At 38.5% G+C, this 20,965-nt stretch overlaps 1 protein-coding gene across 3 annotated transcripts in view; it reads right to left on the bottom strand.

Moving 5' to 3' along the window:
* Positions 1 to 20,965, bottom strand: part of hdac11 (histone deacetylase 11) — a 217,149-nt gene that overhangs the window by 6,966 nt on the left and 189,218 nt on the right. For all 3 annotated transcript variants that reach the window (XM_051921512.1, XM_051921513.1, XM_028824035.2), the window contains one exon: positions 1,677 to 1,855. In XM_051921512.1, the coding sequence (XP_051777472.1) occupies positions 1,677 to 1,855 (179 nt within the window). The remainder of the gene's footprint in view (positions 1 to 1,676; positions 1,856 to 20,965) is intronic.

Below are 20,965 nucleotides of genomic sequence, written 5' to 3'. Positions count from 1 at the left end.
TCACGAGGAGTGCCGTTGCAGCCGTTATGCTTTCAACTGCAGGTATGCGACACTGTTAAAGATTTGATTCAAATGATGGAACAAATGGCAAGTATACTTATCCCTTGCAAAGGACTTCATTGTATGTCTGATTTGGTTGCACAGGTGAGCAATTTATATACAATAAAGCATACAGGACTTCAGTGGTCTCGGACAGTAGTGAAAGGAACTAAATAGTCCTGAATCCTACACGTGATCGGAGTATAGTGAAGTTCAGTTTAACCATACTTGATCTTAGCATCAGAGAAATTGCAACTCAAGACACTGGAGATCAGGTTAGGAAAAGAATCTGGAGTACAGAGTAGGGCTTTCTATTAATGGAAATGTCCAAGGAGCTCTAACTTCTACAAAGATGCCCAAAATGTAAGAAAAGGCCACATCTACTTATGTAATGTAACTGAAATCTGAAAATAAAGTGGTGAAAACAGTAAGAGGCACCTCGGTCATGGTCCCAGACCATCTATGTACCCCAGGTTATTCAAGGAGAACAATCTAAAATACAGGCACTGTACAAAGAGCGTAGAGTGACCAGAGGGCAGGGTTCTATCAGGTCAACTGATAATTTGTCTCCTCCCCTCTTAGCTGGTATAATGGTGGTAAGCTGGGAGGAAATGGAGAATATGGAAAAGAAAAGGCAAGGCATCCATAGCAGGGACAGATGGCTGCATTTCCACAATGCTTTACATTGGTGATATTGGTTAGAGGGTGACAATTTCCTTTAAACACTTATTCAGTCCACAAAAAATTAATGTACATTAAGTCAGTTAAATAACTTAATGCCAGGTAGGTAACATGTGCATTGTTTTTAGCTGCTTTGATATTGTTACATATAGAACAAGTAAGTATGGGAAACATGTTTTATTGCATAGATATATCTAGAAAATCCCATTGATACCCCTGGAAATATTGCGCTTTTAAAAGTTATTTAGCTACAATAATCATAATGAATTCCACTGAACTGATCACTAAAATGTTCTCCTCTTCCAGTCTTGCTACTCCTGACAATGTACATTACCTATGGGTAAACTGTTTTGTTCCATCAGAATTCAGAAGGAGGTTATACAGTAGAGACATCAAGTTAATTTTTTTGGGTCTTCAAGATATTAGACAAACTCTGCAACTATACAAAAGAAACGAAAGCTCCTGTTTATCCAACTTTGACTTTTCATTCAAATCATGCCCATATCTAATTAAAGTTTCACCTCCCAACCTGTTATTCTGTGTCTTAGTGGTCTGCCATTTTTCATCTCTTGGCAGAATATCTCAGTGCTTTTTCTGCTTTGATCACAGGGCTGATGGTATATACTTCATCTCCCACGGACATGTATTGCATTTAACAGGTTAAAAAATCATTGAAACATTTTATTATATAATTAAAATGGATCAAAATTGGGAGAATGTCAGAGGTGCACAAACTATATAGGACTGTGCTTCCATCTTAGTATATCAAAGGCCCTACTAGGCAGAGTAGAGACAGTCATCAGCCTGGCTTCAGAGGTGACACTCAGCAATTGTGCTCCTGTTCAATCTAGCTTACTTCTTCCCCTTGCATTACTTATTCTCTAAAGAGAAACTCACTTGAGAAATAAAAGAAAAAGAATAGCAACACAGAAATAGTAGTGGAACACTCTGTTTACCTGTGCAGAAATTGCCAAGCCCCCAAGGGGGTCACCATCCAAGATATCAGTGCCTGCATTGTAAATTAATATATCAGGTCGAACTTCATTTAGTGCTCCCTGCACATGCATGTCTACCTTCTCGAGGTATTCCTGGTCTTCTGTGCCCCAGTCCAGTTCAATCTTTCTTTTTATTGCTCCTTAGGGAAAAAAATAACATACTTACTTTTTAAAAAAAACTAGTAGATGAGGTTATTTTGCAAATTAACTTTGCCAAAATTAAGAATGAACTACCAAATAGTAGAATTATAGTTACTAAGATTTCAAAATTTGTTTAGTAATGAACAACATTCCACATGATGAAGAGAGTTAAAAGCCAACACTGGAATTAAAAAGTGGTTGGATGAGAAGACAGAAACTGAAGTCAGTAGATAGGTCAGTTTAGAAAAGAGGCTGATTAACCTAGTTTGATAGTTTATACAACTCCTTTTCCTTTGAACACATAAGGTCACTTCTAAAATACAATTCAAGAAAACAAAACTTAATGGATCTACTATAGAGAAGGCAAGAGTACCACATAGTGATGCTCCAATCGATCAGCCACAGATCTAAATTGGCCAGTTTTCACTACAAAAGACTTAATTAGAGATGAGTAAATTGGCCAATCACAAACACTGATCTTTTTAGTTGCTGTACTCCTTTACACAAGGATTTATGGTAGCTCAGCCAACTAACATCTTTTTTATTTTGGCAATGAACTCCTGCAGTGTAAGCAAAGAGAAGCAATTTGAGGCTTGTTTCACTAGAAAATGAAAGATGATTGGAATATTAGCCTTTACAGGAGAAGCCATCCTGTGCAATTAAGACAAATGTAAAGAAAGGCTACTTTAATTAATTCAGTCCTTTTTATTTTGTTCTTTAATTAAAATGGATACCATTTGTCTAAGTTTGGACAGCGAGCTTGTGTTAAGTATAGTAGCTGACATTTGTAATTGTACAAAGAAAAGATAAAGAAGAATTTGAAATTGCTGCTTAGTAAACAACAGGCTTCCAGGTTATCAGGAAAATGCATCTTTTACTTGCAATCTTGTTATGCATATTAGCCTTGCAAATTTAATAAACATTTGATACAGATTAAAGATCTGTACTATGTTTATTTGTGCATGTCATACAGTATACGTTTTGGTAAGAAACAAGTACTGTATAATTAAAATGGTATTCCACATTTATAATTATACATTAAGAATTATGAAAGTTTAGCTGGTACACTGAAGGAAAAAACACACCTATATAAATATAGGAAATGTATGTTTTAACAGCAGAAAAAGCTGTAGTGCGATTAATGGTTAAAAATTGTAAATGTCTACAAGTGAATGTATTTTTTACATTACATTATATAAGAAAGTAAAGAATGTGACATGTAATTATGAGAGGCATTTTATTTTTTTAATGCTGTATTATGGATAAATATTTTTATACATAATTCATTAGTTAAAGTATGTTTTTTATTTTATTTGAAGAAAACAACATTCCATGCAATCAAGTCAAACTTGACAAAACAGAATTCAACCCCCAACCGACAGAGATGAGAGCCAACAATATGTGCAAAACTTTAAGAACAACAAAGAAGGGAGAATGTATTTTCCCCAATATAAATGCTTATTCTAAAATTTTAATAATTAGATCTTGCCGTATTTTTAAAATGTTCTGAACAGATCCTCTAAGCAAGAATTTGATTTTTCCAATTGCAAATAGTATAGAATATCAGTTACCCCACTGTCTTATAAAAGGTGGATTGAGATTCTTCAAGTTGAGCAATAGAAGTCTACATGTTAGTAGTGTGGTATTGGTAATTCCAATCAATTTGTACTTCTCCACTTTAAGCCCATCTGGGAGTACACCAAACACATCTATTAATGGGTTAGGAATGACTGTGATACCAAGGCTGTCTGATAGGCATTCAAAGGCCATGCCTTTTTAGGAAATTGTATTTATTTTAGTATTTTTATGGTCAATGAATAATAAGTCTACATAATTTCTGTTTGTTAATAAAAAATGAACAGTTAACACCCGTGGTCTATAAATTAATAAATATTAATTTAATTCTAAAAATACCAAAGTTTTACCAAAGTTAACACTTTAATATAGGACATGAGGCTTCTATGCAATTGGTCATTCAAGAGCTTAGTGTAAAATGTTTTTTTAAAGAGATAAAGAAAAAATTGTAATCAGTATCAAAATCGATGTCAGAATTGTCGGAGCCAGAAACATGAAATCAGTGATAGGTATCAGCATTAAAAAATCTGATCAGAGCATCCCTAATACCACACTGTCACATATGCAACCTTACGTTTTTAATCAGTTTTGAACCTGTTACCTATTTGATTGTTTATTTAGAGTAGCACTGTAATACGTTGTACTATAGCCACCTGCTGGTTTATGTGTAAACTAAAATATAATCAGATTCTCACACAAGTCCTAGATGTAGATATGAGGAACCCAGCTAAACAAATTTGAAAAAATATTGTACTTAGTCAATTATTTATTGAGCAAAATCACCCAGTATTACATACCTGTGAGTGGCTAAAAGTATTTGGTGTGACCCCCTTTTGCAGCAATAACTGCAACTAAACGTTTCCAGTAGGTCTTGATCAGTCCTACACATCAGCTTGGGGGAGTTTTAGCTTGTTCCTCTATACAGAATTGCCTCAACTCAGGGATGTTGCTGGGTTTTCTCAAATAACTGCATACTTCAGGTCCTTCCACAACATTTCTGTTGGTTTAAGGTCATTATTTTATTCCTCTTCAACCCACTCTTTGGTAGAATGATTTGTGTGCTTGGGGTCGTTGTCTCGCTGCATGACCTGGTTCTTCTTGAGATGTAGTCCATGGACAGATGTACTGACATTTTCCATTAGAATACTTAGCAGTTAACCTTGGTTTTTTTTTTGACCTCATGGACAATTAAATGCCATGCTCTTGGAGTGGTCTTTCTTGGTCATCCACTCATGGGGAGAGTAACAATAGTCTTAAACTTCCTCCATTACTTCACAATCTGTCTGACTGTGCATTGGTGCAGTCTAAGGTTGGGCGGTATCCAAATTTTGATACCGTCAAACCTCCTCCCTGTTTTACCTCGGTATACGGTATTACTGTGAATAATAAAAAAAATGTGAGGTAAGGCTCAGACAGCGTCACCAAACTGTTGGCTTGTGCCTAAACCGTTCAGAAACTGAATATCAAACACTAATACTGAAACAATAACAAAATAACATGCAGAACAATATTAACAACTTTTATTAGCAACAAATAGCAGTTTATAAAAAAGTGCAAATACAACAGTCAAACAGAATTAAATTAACATAAACATCCAGAACAGTTTTCGCGCGGAGACGCGCACACAAATCAATTAAATTAAATCACACCGCCTGAACAACTTTTAATAACAAAGAAGAGCAGCTTATAAAAAAGTGCAAATAGACCCACAACAGTCAACCAGAGTTGAATTAACATAAACATCATCCATATTATAAAAAGTATTGCAAAGCAATAGTCCTAAACAAAAACTTCTTTCCAGTCTTCTTTCCAATATTGTTTTTAACGTAAACCAAATAAAAATACCTGAATCAATTAAATAAATAAAAATAAACACAGTGTGAATAGGAACGAATGGCAAGTGGCATCAATCTAGTCAAGATTTTTCGGTAGAAAAACCAGCATGTTTACTTTGTCTGGCTTTAACAGGGCACGTTGTGGACCGACAACTTTACCAGCGGTGCTGAAAACCCGCTCCGATGGTGTGCTTGTGGCATAGACGAACAGGTACTTTCGTGCCACTCGCGACATCTGGGGAAAACGCCTGGCAGCATTTTTCCACCAGAAGTGGGTCCTCGTCTCCTTGAGTATCTGGCTCCAAACAGTAGGCTGTTATTTCAGCTCCGACTCGGTCCTCTACGGCAGGGGTCCCCCACTACCGGGCTGCAGCCGTCTGACAGCCGGGCCGCGAGAGAACTGCCGGCAACGGACACTCACTCAGACTTTTCAGAACGCTTGGCGGGCGGGGCTTTGCAGCGGCGCAGAGAGAGGAGAGAGACCGAGGTGAGAGAGTATTACAACAAAGTATTGTTACGGTCCCGACAGTTTCCCCATATGACACGAGTCTATAGAAATCGCGTTACTAAGAAGTACATTCAGCAGATGCTTTCATTACAACGAAGTGACCTTGAAATGCCTGAATGAATCATACACAGAGCAGTTAGATCTGTGGTCGCAGCTCAGATGTGCACGTTTGCACAACAATCCCCAAACAGAAACATTGTAAAAAAAATTCTTTCTTCGAACTTTCCTCGTTCTGTTTTTTTTCTTTTGCTGTTTTTGTTTTCTGTGGTTTTCAGTGATACCTTTTGCTTATTGCTTGTCAACATTTGAAAAACATTCATTGGAATTTAACTGATTGTCACCCTCCTATAGAAACGGCAGACACGAAAAAAACGATAACAGTGTTAATGTTTGTGATGTGCAATCTGTTGGAATGGCAAATGCAAAGCATATGTCTTTGTTATATGCAAAAAAAGAAGAAAAATCTCAGGTTGCAAACGTATGCGAACTGCTTAATAACTTAATAATAATAAAAATGTTATGTAAATTGTGTATAAAACTGCCCCCCCCCACTCCCCCCCCCCCCCCCCCCGACCGGTCCGTGGAAAAATTTGCATCTAATAAAGTGGTCCTTACTGTCAAAAAGGTTGGGGACCACTGCTCTACGGTGCCGATGCCGACGGGACCTGCCATTGCATCAGATTTTTTTTGCAGCATACTTCCCAGAGTCATCTTTTTTCGTGAGGGTGCAGGTTGCGCCTCTCCCTCTTCCACTCTGATGGCCACTGGACCTGCTGCCTCTAAGCTCACGATCTCAGCCTGTAATTCAGCCTTGGTCTCAGCCAATGCGTTGTCATCCGTCTCATATCCTCCACGGGAACGAGGAAAGTGCATTTTCGCAATATTTTGCGCACTGAATTGGATTCATACTTGGCCTCCAACTTTGTTAGAGTTCCAGTTTTGATTGACTTTGTTAGCTGGAGGTCATTTTCTGACGCACCCAACACATTGTCCCTGCAGAGCTGTAGTATGGGGAGGATACAGGAACTGGTCACATAATTTTCTCCTGACAAAACATCAGTGAAGTCACCGACTGGTTTCAGTGCTTCGTGAACAGCTTTCAAGACGTCCATGTCCTGCCAGGTCAGGGACAGGCTGCTCCTTCTGTCATCAGACAGGACATGTCTGATCGCTTGGGCCTGCTCGAGGATGCGCTCCACCATTGCCAGTTTGGAGCCCCAGCAAGTTGCGCAGTCCATGCCCCTTTTTTTATATTTGAGCCCCTGCCCCTGAGGAACTCTCTGCACGTTTTATGCTTACCGTTATGAGACTATGTTTTGGGAGTCCCAAGTCCACTTGCTCCTTGTGGAGTTCATGCTTACGTTGCCAGCTGTGTGAAAAGGCCCCGACAATATTACGGCATAGTCCGAGGGCGCGCTCGGTTTCTTGCCTCTGGTCATGCAATCCATTTGTGACAGCCAAGTTTAGATTGTGACCGAAGCAGTATAGCCACGGCCAATGCAGGGACCTGATTGCGGCATGAATGTTGGCAGCGTTGTCAGTGGTTATGGCTGAAAGTTTTTTCTCGTCAAGTTGCCATTCCTGAAGTGCAGCTCTGAGCGCAGCAGCAAGATTGTCCGCTGTATGACTCTCAGGAAAATACGTAGTTTGGAGGCATTTGGATTCAAGTTTCCAGTCAGGTGTAATAGTATGGACAGTCAGAGACATATATGGTGGTCATGTTAACTGATGACCACATGTCAGTTGTTAAGGAATAACTGTCTGCCGCTGACAGCAGCACTTGAACATTGTCTCTAACTTTACTATATAAATGTGGGACGGCTGTTTGTGAGAAATATTTCCGTCCAGGCAGCTCGTACTGGGCATCTAGGACCTTTACCATGTCTGTAAAGGACTTTTTTTCCACTGTGTGGAAAGAGACCATTTCCTTCGCCAAGTATTTTGTCACTGCATCAGTACAGGTTTTCCAACGGACACTGTCCCTTTTGTACTTTGTTGCTTTCCCATTATCGTCGGCTGCATACTGGCGGTGGACCTAGATGTTGTTGGTCCTGCATCAGGAGGCGTTGAAACTGTTGCACTGAGTGAACTCGGGTCCATCCTCGCAGCAGTGAGTGGATGGTGGTTTCGTATATGCGACCTTAGGTTCGAGGTATTTCCATCTCTCGCGGTCACCTTTTTGTTGCACAATTTGCAAATTGCCTCGTCTGTATTTACCGCCTCTCCCTTCTCGTTCGGTCGAAACCCGAAATACTGCCAAACTGCAGAAGTTGTGTTCTTTTTCGAGACCAGGTCACTTGGTGCGCGACTCGCCATCTTTCCCCACCTCTCTCTTTCTCCTCCACGCTGTCACATGATGACAACCACGCATACGCATTTTTAGGCATTAAATAAATTATATTTAATATTTAATCCTTGTCTCCCATATAAGTGCATTATTTTTATGACGGTATAATGGTATTGAAACTGATACCGTTGCTATTTTTAGATCCCGTGGGATACCATATTACAGTATTACCACCCAAGCCTAGTGCAGTCCAAACTCTTTAGAGATGGTTTTGTAACCTTTCCCAGCATGATGAGCATCAACAGTTCTTTTTCTGTGGTCCACTGAAATGTCCTTTGTCCGTGGCATGATACACTGATACTGCACAAACGTGTTTGAAGATGAAGCCCTTGATAAAACCCTGTTCTTTTAATACTGACAACAATGACATTGATTGACAACACCTGACTCTAATCTCACCTTCAAATTACCTGCTAGGTTCACATACTTTTGCCACTCACAAATGTATAATACTGGGTGATTATCCTCAGTAAATAAATGACCAAATATGATATTTTTATGTCATTTGTTTAGCTGGGTTCTCCATATCTACTTTTAGAATTTGTGTGAAAATCTAATGATGTTCTAAGTCATACTTATGCAGGAATATGGACAATTCTGAAGGGTTCACTAACTTTCAAGCACCACTGTATTTATTCATCTTTTTCTACTCTTAGTTATTTATTGTATTTATTCATATATCACAAAAAACTTGGCATAAAAATTTCATTATACTATTGCAGTGTATATGACAAAGACATCTAATCTAATCTAATTTAAAAACAAACACAAGATGACACTGTATTTGTTTTAATTAAACTGAGTAAAAATACCCAATAAAATAAGACTTAGCTTTTAAAGATTTGCTTACAGAAGAAATACTTTGGACACCAGAGTAAAGTTTTCTACTAGTATGGATTGACATTTCTACCTATCATGTCCTTCCGAACCTGGAGCCCATTAAAATGAGTACAAAATGCACTTAAATATAAACTACTGAAGTGATCAAAAGTGGGATGATAGATAGCTGACTGAACTTTTTTTTCAAAAATTGTCTTAACAATGAGGAAAACAAAAATCACAAGATATATGGAGCTGCATCCAATGTCTCTCTAATTTTGTAAGGAATAATTGTAAGAAATATCAGCGGAGACAGAGGACCAGCATTTAGCACAGTGCTTGATTTGAAACAATAGTCTGGATAAGTGGTGTATTGTTTTAATTTTTATGAATAGTATTACCATCAATCCTTTGTAGCACACTATAACACTGAACCCTACACCATTCCCCAGCAATGGTCACCTGTAAAGGTACTTAAGTACAGGTGTGTTTCTAAAGTAAGGATAACCAAGAAGATTTTAATGCAAACCACTTCACTGAAAATCTGTTCAAAGCCAGTAGTGTGTTAATAATATCCAGTACAGACAATAATAAATTTAGCTAGGGTATGCATGTGATTTAATGACAGGTGCTCTTTTCATGCTCATGGTTTAAATCATGCACATAAGTACAAAAAGTAAGTAATATTACATCACTTCTAAAATGCCCAGCCTTTGTGTATTTGAAAACTCCCTTGTATAACAGTCTACTTTGTAACTAATGAAATCAATATCTAAACATTTTTACTACTTCCCTACTGGATAACAAGTCTCTTGAAACTACATTAATGTATTTATCTTCAGAAAACACAACCTTAAAGGCTAAAAATTCCACATTAGACACACCAAGGATCCAAGTGCTGCCTCCAAGTCTGGGTTACGATTCCTCTTTGCTGTAATTGGCTTAATTTATCAATAGAATACAAATATAAATAAAACTGATTAAGATGAAAGGAGAATTTGTACAGAGACTTCAGCTCATTTGTGAGCAGCAGCAGAATGGCAGCCAAGATCAGAAAGAGGACACCTTTTATGTGGCTAAAGAAAATGTAGCAATACAATTAGATTAAGTGAAAATGTGCAGCTGGCCCTGGTTAAATCAAGAGGGTTTTACAGTTGTACTACCCTCTGCTAATCAGGGTTCATGTGCTAATTACTATGACTTGTTGGGAAGATTTATTTCAGAAAAATATTTCTGTAGTCCAGTGAAACAAATTGGAGGTTAGAAAAGATACACTAATATAAAACTTTACCATTACATTAATGTGCCACTGTACAGTGTACTATGGTGTACCAAGCTTGTTTAGACAAATTACAGTGACAATTTAAGGTTTCAGGACAAAGAGCTTCTTTCCTACTTTAATCCATTCACTACCAAAACTGTTTTTGTCGTTTCATTTTAGTGGCTACCCAAACAGCTTATTGATCTACACAAGCCAACCTCCTTCAGTGAATTTCAGAAGGTGTCACTCCCTCTGCCCAAATAAATCTCACTACGGCAAGGTGTTCAACAATGGTGCAATCCTGCACCTTCAAGTAGACTAACGGCAGAGCGCTACTCTGTGCATGTTCAAAATACACATAAGCCATCTCAAATGTGTTGTATTGCATCAGCTTCTATCCATTGCAGTTACAGCATAATTTTCAAATTACCGTTACTTTTTGATTTACCCTCGTAACAGTAATGTTTTTACCCTTCATTTTAGTTTTGGGGAACTATTTATCTCAGTATCTAGATAAATCCTCAAAACTGACTTTTCCTATAAGCATGTTTATGGAGTGGTTTAACTTTGAGGAGGAGACACTAAGTTACAGTATTTTGGAAAAGCTATCTGGTAGGTAGTATGCAGACAACTTTCCAGTGCAAAATCAGATGAAACCTCCAAATCAAGTAATTGCCAAACAAATCAATCACCAACAACAGGAATTTTAGATTACTGCCTGTCACTTAAATTGATAAGATGAAGGACTCAAGCTCATTTCTACCACCACCAAAACCATACCCTGTTTGGTAGCTACGCATTTGTCCACACAGTTGCAAGAGGCTACTGGTACTTTGTGGCTAGACTTGGGAGCATACTAAATCAGTGAAGAAAGTCAATAAATAATGCCCTATCAATTTATGAGAAAAGCTACAAAAATTAAACTGGGAAAAGCCAATTCAACATTAAATAAATGTAAATAGATAAGGGGTTCTCCTGCAGAAGTAAGCATACATAAAATAGTACATAAATACAATAAACTGCTATCATAACATTTTGTTTGCATTTCTTTAACAGAATGCTAAGTGAATGTCGGTTGCCATTTCCCCACTGGAAACTCAGTCAGGTAAATCTTAATTCTGTTTTGTTAATGGCTGTTTTGCTGACAACTTTCAGTCATGATATTATTCTGTTTTAATAACAGAGAATTAGTTTTCCCAATAAAATGGGGATCAGAATATGAAATCATAGTTGTGATACTATGCTAAAATCCAAAACTAGAAAATCAATTAGATCTCTCAATATAGCCAAAATGCAAAACCAAAGTCAGTCAAAAAGAAAGGCACATTTGTGGACTGTGCAGTAATTTCCCATTAAATTCAGAGTTCATTTTAAATTGCTGGTTCACACTTTTAGAGCCCTACATAGTCAAACTCCTATCTATATTGTTAAGCTACTGCAGCCTTAATCACATACAGGTCTTTGAAGTTGTCTGATCAGGGTTTGTTAGCTATCCCTCGCACCAGACTGAATGCATTTGAGGCTGTGGCCTTTAAACTGTGGAACTCTCTTCCTGCAAACCTGAGATAAATGGACACTGTGAACATTATTATAAAGAAACTTAAGAAACATTTGTTCAATCTATCCTTTGTGTAATTTTACTGTATTTTATTGTATACAGTCATAGGAAAAAGTTTGGGAACCCCTCTCAGCCTGCATAATAATTTACTCTACTTTCAACAAAAAATATAACAGTGGTATGTCTTTCATTTCGTAGGAACATCTGAGTACTGGGGTGTTTTCCAAACAAAGATTTTTAGTGAAGCCGTATTTAGTTGTATGAAATTAAATCAAATGTGAAAAACTGGCTGTGCAAAAATGTGGGTACCCTTGTAATTTTGCTGATTTGAATGCATGTAACTGCTCAATATTGATTACTTGCAACACCAAATTAGTTGGATTACCTCGCTAAGCCTTGAACTTCATAGACAGGTGTGTTCAATCATGAGAAAAGGTATTTAAGGAGGTCAATTGCAAGTTGTGCTTCCCTTTGACTCTCCTCTGAAGAGTGACAGCATGGGATCCTCAAAGCAACTCTCAAAAGATCTGAAAACAAAGATTGTTCAGTATCATGGTTTAGGGGAAGGCCACAACAAGCTATCTCAGAGGTTTAAACTGTCAGTTTCAACTGTAAGGAATGTAATCAGGAAATGGAAGGCCACAGGCACAGTTGCTATAAAACCCAGGTCTGACAGGACAGGAAAAATACACGAGCAGCATATGCACAGGATTGTGAGAATGGTTACAGACAATCCACAGGTCACCTCCAAAGACCTGCAAGAACATCTTACTGCAGATGGTGTATCTGTACATCGTTCTACAATTCAGCGCAATTTGCACAAAGAACATCTGTATGGCAGGGTGATGTGAAAGAAGCCCTTTCTGCACTCACACCACAAACAGAATTGCTTGTTGTATGCAAATGCTCATTTAGACAAGCCACATTCATTTTGGAACAATGTAAATTGGACTGATGAGACAAAAATTGAGTTATTTGGTCATAACAAAAAGCGCTTGGCGAAAGAAGTACACCGCATTCCAAGAAAAACACCTGCTACCTACTGTCAAATTTGGTGGAGGTTCCATCATGCTGTTTGGCTAGTTCAGGGACTGGGGCCCTTGTTAAAGTCGAGGGTCGGATGAATTCAACCCAATATCAACAAATTCTTCAGGATAATTTTCAAGCATCAGTCACAAAGTTGAAGTTACGTAGGGGTTGGATATTCCAACAAGACAATGACCCAAAACACAGTTTGAAATCTACAAAGGCATTCATGAAGAGGGAGAAGTACACTTTTCTGGAATGGCCGTCATAGTCCACTGACTTGAATATCATCGAAAATTTATGGGATGATTTGAAGCAGGCTGTCCATGCTCGGCAGCCATCAAATTTAACTGAACTAGAGAGATTTTGTATGGAAGAATGGTCAAAAATACCTCCATCCAGACTCCAGACACTCATCAAAGGCTATAGGAGGTGTCTAGAGGCTGTTATATTTGCAAAAGAAGTCTCAACTAAGTATTGATGTAATATCTCTGTTGGGGTGCCCAAATTTATGCACATATCTAATTTTGTTATGATGCATATTGCATATTTTCTCTTAATCCAATAAACTTAATGTCACTGCTGAAATACTACTGTTTCCATAAGACATGTCAGATATTAAAAGGAAGTTGCTAGTTTGAAAGCTCAGCCAATGGTAAACAAAACTCCAAAGAATTAAGAGGGGTTCCCAAACTTTTTCATATGACTGTATGTCTATGCATTTTCTTTTTTCCTCAGGTTTGAATTTGTTGAAGCTTGCTTTTGCGTGTTATTAAGCTTTATTGTGTACACTTATGAATTTTATTCCTGGTTTTAATTTATTAACTCACTTTGTGTGAGAGTTTGTGATGACTGTTTGTAAAGCATTTTGTGGCATTTGTTCTTGAAAACTGTTATATAAATAAAACTTCTGACTTACTTTCTTACACCATTTAACTGTATTCTGACTGAAGCAAATTGATGTTTCTTAACTCTGTTATGCATATGAATGGAACTTATTTAAGATCGTAGTTGTGTTATGTTCATCAGTCTTATCATGGTGAACTGACCAGTTCATGTGACAGGCTACCTCAACTTTTTTGTGGACATCTATCTTTGAGACATTCATAATGGTGATTTTGACTATTCTTTATTTAGGAAAGTAATTTCCCTGACAGAAACATAATTTACAACATTAACAACTGTTAGTACATGGTGTGGCCTCTGGAGACACCAATCAGAATTACAAAGAAAGTGAATATGGAACTGAGCTGGCAAACCAGGAGTATGAAAATGACTTGATCTGACTCGGACTGATCCTCCAGACCATACTCTAACCAATTAATTATATATTCAACAGGAGAGACCCAAAGGCGAGAATTAAGAACGTTCTGAACCACAAACTGTTCAGAACCATCAATTTGAGGAGGAGGGGGAGAAAACTTATTTCCTCTAGGGGTTGCTAGCTACCTAGTTGGAATAAGTTCTTTTTAATTGCATTTTAAGTAACCCGACACTATATAGATATAATGTAAAAAGGCGATATCCCTCCCATAGTGATATGGCGGTAAGAAATCACATAAGAGAAAATAACTTAGCTTTCTTTAATGACAATTTATGCGGTATTTACCTTTCTTTAATGACGATTTATGCGGTATAAAAAACGAAGGAAGCCAAATGGCAAGACAATTACCAAGGTGGGATCTTGATGTATACAGTCTGCCATTTTTCGTCACTGCGATGGGAGGATTTTCAGGACGGATGACATTATCACCCATCTGTCCGTCGGCTTCGAGGTGTTTGGCTGCTGTCCAAGTCTTTTATACTATTTTCTCCACGTGCAGGCCATTACTTAGGTTCCAAACAAGGTAAGGAGAAGATTAAATTTCATCTCTAACATACAGAAATAGTACAATGCCCATTTTCGTAGTTGCCCCCTTCTCTCTTCAAATGCTTGCCTAGAAGTTCTAAATACTGAAAGCCCCTGGCCTGTACATGTGAGTGGATTTATAAAATAATTTTTGTACAGAGCACAGTGACATTAAGCTTATATTCTGATTACAAAACTGAATATCTATGATATGGGCTGGAGTAAACTTATTTTAATTGGGAAACATGGAAAGACAAGTGAATTTTGAAGTAACTGGAGGCTTACATCCATATAAGCACTTAAACGACACCATTCATAAACCACAGTGGAATAAAACATTGTAGGCAATAAATCCATCAAGTCAGATTGCCCTGCTTTTATTGTGCATCAAAGAAATTTCAAATGATTCCAATTAACCCTTTTCAGTTTGCCCAGTAAATTCAGGATGAAGGCCATGATTGTAAATAATAGAAGAGGGAAAACAATGCAAGTGTACAATTTCCTTGAGAAGCACATCTGCCTGCTCACAAGATGACGGCAGTTTCTTGAAGAGAATGAAATGGGCAGACTTAGAGAACAAATCAGTTACAACTAATACAGCAGCATAACCATGAAAGTGTTCTCCATGAATCACCACCTTATTGTGGTGGAGGGATTTGTGTGTCAAAATGATCCTAGGAGATATTTTACACGTTTTTCTAGTTACTGATGTAATAGCTGAAATAAAAGAATAGCGTAGTAATTTTCAAATCCCAATAATCACTACACTTCTAGCTGTTTTTAAATACAGGATTGCTATTACTTTAGATTGATCCACAGATAGCCCGAAAAAGTTATTTTTCACACTTAAAGTAAGACCTGTGGCATCATGTATAATGCCATGTGTAGAATTCAAACTAAAAAATGGCATATAGACAAAAGTGGAAATGTGCATATGCACAAAAAATCCAGATGCATAAAACTGTGCGTATGCAAAGTTCCACGCACTTCCCCTTTGTAAATCCAAATGAACGTGAAATTTAACACAATGCACACGCCTACAGCCACACCCCAACTCCTCCCAGAATTTTGCATATTTGAATATGCAAATCAATATAAACATCCCCTTCAGTGTTTTGTTAAAAGACAATGGCAAAAACACATAAGAAAAAGAAGAATTTCACTGAATGCAAAGTTGAGGGCCTACTCAGTGAAGTGGAAGCCAGGAAAAACATACTTTTTGGTGGCTTAGGCAGTAGTGTAGTATGAGCAACAAAAGGAAGTTGATGGAACAACACTCAAAAGTTCAAGTTCAGAAAGTTGCACAGTGCCTGAAATAAAAAAAGAAGTGGTCAGATATTAAAGTTGATGTAGAAAGGCGAGTCGTATCCCACCACCTGAGTGTCATATGGAAGCGTATTATGGCACAGAGAAAGGAAAAAAAAACAGAGGGATACAGTAAAGAAAAAAAGGTTGAAATGTCGACTTTAATATAGAAATTTCCATTTTAATTGTGTAGTTTATTTTGCCATTAAACTAGAATGTCATACACTTTATCTTAAAATCAATGTTTAATTTACTAGAGTTTCTCAAAAAGCAACTAAAGAGTAACTAAAAGAGCATGTTAAATGCTTCATATTCTACAATATGTGTGTGAATCAGTATGTGCTTCTTAAACAGGCTTTCTCTTATGCCGACAGCAGCGCGCAGGCAATGATCAATAAATTACATTCATGATATTACAGCTCTCTGAACATTTTAGAATAGCAACACGTATACTTGATATCATTTACGTGATAAAATTCATTAAAGCAGTGGTAGCGATGACCTGATACCCCGTCCAGGGATTGTTCCTGCCTCCAGCATAATGCTTGCTGGGACGCATGAGACCCTGGATGAAATAATTTATTGTAGCAGTACTGTGTCTGTCAAAGATACCAACACCCAATACCTGTCCTTCCATTTTTTTTTCTCCATATAACCAATCGCCACAACATAAGCTTTGTAATAAATGTATAACCAGCTGTAAGCTTAGAACACAGATTCTTCAAAACTTTTAAGGACCATTGAAAAATCTTCATTATACATGTTTATTTATTCCATCCATCACCGCGCTAGTCCCGGCAAGCATAAGGCAGGAACAATCCCTGGACGGGGTGTCAGCTCATCGGTACCATTGCGCCACCGTGCCCTCACATGTTTAATTGTTAACTAAATTTAAATAAGGGCTACTGTTAATAATTTATCTGTAAAATGTAATATATATACTTTAATGCATTTCATCATAAAAATGAAATCAAGTATACATCTTAGTATTCTAGTAGCCTCACATGCAAGAGGATAGCTCTTGGGAATCTAAATTGACTTAGAAGACAGTCATCATCATTTGTAAATACACGTATTCTTCAACTGAATTGAATTGAATTCCTTTATTGTCATTGTATGGTACAATGAGATTCAATATGCAAATCATGAACATGTTTTCCTATAAAATGATAAAATAAAAATAAAACAATTGAAAGCAATGAAAAATATACGATTATGAAAGCATAAGTACAATATACATGTACATATAGTGCAGATAATACAGGGAGATTCAATTCAAAGAGGCCCCGAATATTCTGTTGTAACTCCCATCAGAATGAAGCAACCTGAACCAAAAAAAATACGCTGTATACCTTGACTTATGTGTAATCGATTGCATTACATGTGATGCTGGAAGTGGTTTCTGTTTTCTGTTAGACACATTTTGACACAGCGCTGCATGTTCTTGAACATATTGGCCAGCGTCTTGGGGGGAAATTGCAGCAATTTCACATTGGATGTTTTCCTTCAAATCTTCCAAGTGTGAGGCTTGTTTCTAATAGATTTTTCCTTTGAGCATATCCCAAAGGAAGAAGTCTAGTGATGTCAGATCCGGCAACCATGGTGGGCAAAGTCCCTTTGAAATTACCCTGTTGCCAAAGGAAGAAGTCAATTTCTGCCATGCTCCTTGCCAATGTGTGACACATTGCTCCATCTTGCTGGAAGTAACCTTCAGTTAACTCACGATCATCCAGCTGATTCTGACATCACTTAAACGAATTGGTGACCCAATAGGTTCGCACCATAAAGACGCGCTGCTCAATACTGTATACCACTATCCTGATGAGAAGTCGAGTGACTGAGTGAAGGGGTACAGGCGGTATGCACCCAGAAGTTTCAAACGGAGGTTAAATGTCATGATGGCTGTCCGGCGCCTACCTCATCACTCCAATGCAGGGACATCCTGGGTTGTTCGAAGCTCCATATACTGAGGAACACATTGCATGTTGTTTCATTCAGATTGCTTCGTCCTAGTGAGAGTTATTACAGAATATTCGGGGCATCTTTTGAGTGAATCTCCTTGTACCAATAGTTCATAAAATGGCTCAGGTGGTGCAATATTACAAAGTGCAAGTTTACAGGGAGCTAATTGTTATTATAAGTACAAACAGTTCTGCCAGGAGCACTTGATGGATTGATTGAGTGTATTTATACAGTAGCTCTTGGGATGAAACTGTTTCTGAGCCTCGAGGTCCATGCAGGAATAGCTCTGAAGCATTTGCTGGATGGAAGAAGTTCAAATAGACCGTGGCATTGCTGAGTGGAATCCATACAGATGCTGGTGCCTTTTCTGAAGCAGCATGTGCTACATCTATATATATAATTCACTAAGCAGCCGACCATGGCACGCAAGACAGAGACCATGGGATACACACGACAGAGCCACGCCTGCCAACTCACAGAACCCCATCCACCAACTCTAAGACCATGGGATACGCACGACAGAGCCCTGCCCGCCAACTCTAACCCTCCTCCCGCGTCATGTGATACGCATGACCGCATCCACCCTCGCAAACTGTTTTACACGCTGCATACAGTGATTCCCATCTGCAACAAACATACTTCTTCTTAGATGGTCCTGCAGGAACAGGGAAAACCTTTGTCTACAAAAATCTGATTCATACCATACTAAGAGCATAGTGTTTTTGTTGGCTTGCCTGCCTGCCTGCCTGCCCGCCCACCTGACTGTTACCAGCATTCACCGCAATGTACTGGAGTGTAAAACTATTGCAGCTTCTACCTCACAAACGGTCCTTATTCCCCGGATTTCCCTGACCTCATCAGATTCAAATTTGCCTTTTACTTTTACATGCAGACAATTTCCTGTTAGATTGGCCTTTGCAATGACAATTAATAAGGCACAGGGCCAAACTTTCAAAAAGATATGCCTGTATCTGCCAAAACCAGTTTTCAGTCATGGACAATTGTATGTTGCTCTCTCCAGAGTTCCATCTTTTCATTCACTCACAGTCGTATCCTCAAACCCACCCCATTTGGACAACTGTGTCTTTCTGGAAGTGTTCACCCATCAATAAATAATTATGCGGCGTATGCCATGCCGCGGGTTGGCTAGTGTGCTATAAATGTCCTCCAGGGCTTTCCAATCAGCTGCTGTACAGCTGTGATTCCCCACACAGATACAGTGGGTTCAAATATTGAGTGGTGCTATGGTATTTGCAATAGTTTGGCCATTCTATGCATCATTATATTGTTACAGAATGATTACAATCAATTGCCTTGAATTTCTAAACGATGTGCAATTAATTTCGATATATTCGATAAATCCCACATCATTGATTCAAATCTGAAAAAAGGGACCCCACAAAGAAACAGTAGGAATGCTTTGATGCTGGGTTCCACTAGTTTGCAAACCCGAGCAGAAAAGTGCATGAGTATTGGTCTTGTCCGTTACGGGAGATGGACATCTGAAGTGGAGCTCTGTTAGCAGCAGTTTTATTTTTTCTCTTATTTCTTATTATCCCGAGGTATCCTGTATTTACCCAACCCGAGGAGTTTCTATTACAGTATATAAACATGAGCAACAAGAAAGGGGGTCAGAAAGAAATGGAAAAGAAATCTAAAACTACACCCAGGTTGTGATAGCTCGCTGATTCCAGTAGATCACTTGAAACTGTAAATGGCCTTGCAATCCACGCATTCATCTACTCCTCGCGAGCCGGGAACATCGGCTGTAATAGGGATTTCCACTTCACCTGCAGAGCATGAAAGCCAAAACGATCTGTCCGAACTGAAGGTAATGATCACTACAATGGCCACGGCCATAAATGAGCTCAAGAAAGACATTCAGAAAGATATAAAGAAAGAAACAAATGGTTTGCTCAAGACAAGCGAGAAGCTGAGGCAGGATAATAAAGACTTGGAGAAATTTGTATATAATTGCTTTGATGCAGCCTTTAAAGGTATGCTGGAAAAAATTGAGAAAAACATTCAGGAAAATGCGTCTAAACTGAGAGCATTTGCCGATCAGCTGGAAGACGTTAAGCAGACATTCACAACTCGAATTGAAACAGCTGAACATTTGGCATCTACTGCTGATGGAAAAGTAACAGCTGCGAATTCCGAATGCAAAAAACTCAGACAGACTTGCTTCTCTAGAAGATGCATGCAGACGGAATAATATTAGAATCAAAGGTCTACCTGAGAATCATGAAAGTCCAAACCCAGTGAAATTCGTAGCTGAACTATTCTCAAAAATAATTGGAGAGGACTTTAAATCAGACACCAAGATAGCAGCAGCTTATCAAATACTTCTAAAAGTAGGACTCTTGTCGTGTGCTTCGAGAGATTACAATCTAAATTTAATGTAATGTCACTTCTCAGACAGAAACAAGAGATTATATTTGAAAATAACCACATTCATATTTTCCCTGATTTCTCACCCTCAACAGCTGCTAAACGTGCCGCTTTTTACAACATTAAACAGCGGTTATGGAAAGCTGATATCGGATACAGCCTCTTGTATCCTGCCAAACTGAAAGTGGATATTCAAGACAAGCATTATATCTTCATCACTACGGAGAAAGCAGAAAAAGATTTAAGAAAGCTGATCCTGACACTTGTTTGAAATAAGATCGTGAGTCGCATCCTGTCATAGCATGGCAAGAAGATATTACCTGCTGTCTGATCTGCTTGCAATGATACTGGAACCATAATTATACATCCTTTTCTCTTCTTGGCCACTTTCTATTTATATTTAATTACAATTATACACGTATATGTTGTGATAGAAGGCGAGGAACCCTGCCCTGCCAGGGCGCCTGGAGGAAGGACGGACCGGGAGAGCGTCACAATTCTTCCCTAGGCGCCTGGTTGGTTCTTGAACCCTAGAGGACAGCGCTTCCGGTACACCAGGAAGTGCTGACGGACCACGGATGGTGTACGCCTGTAGTGCTTCCGGTGCAAGGGCAGCACTTCCGCCACACTGGGGAGTGTTGCCGGAAGGTCATCATCGTGCACCTAGAGCACA

Source organism: Erpetoichthys calabaricus, chromosome 18 (assembly GCF_900747795.2).
Source record: "Erpetoichthys calabaricus chromosome 18, fErpCal1.3, whole genome shotgun sequence".
Lineage (NCBI taxonomy): Eukaryota > Metazoa > Chordata > Cladistia > Polypteriformes > Polypteridae > Erpetoichthys > Erpetoichthys calabaricus.
The sequence above is the reverse complement of the archived record's forward strand: the minus strand, read 5'-3'. Positions and strand labels throughout refer to the sequence as shown.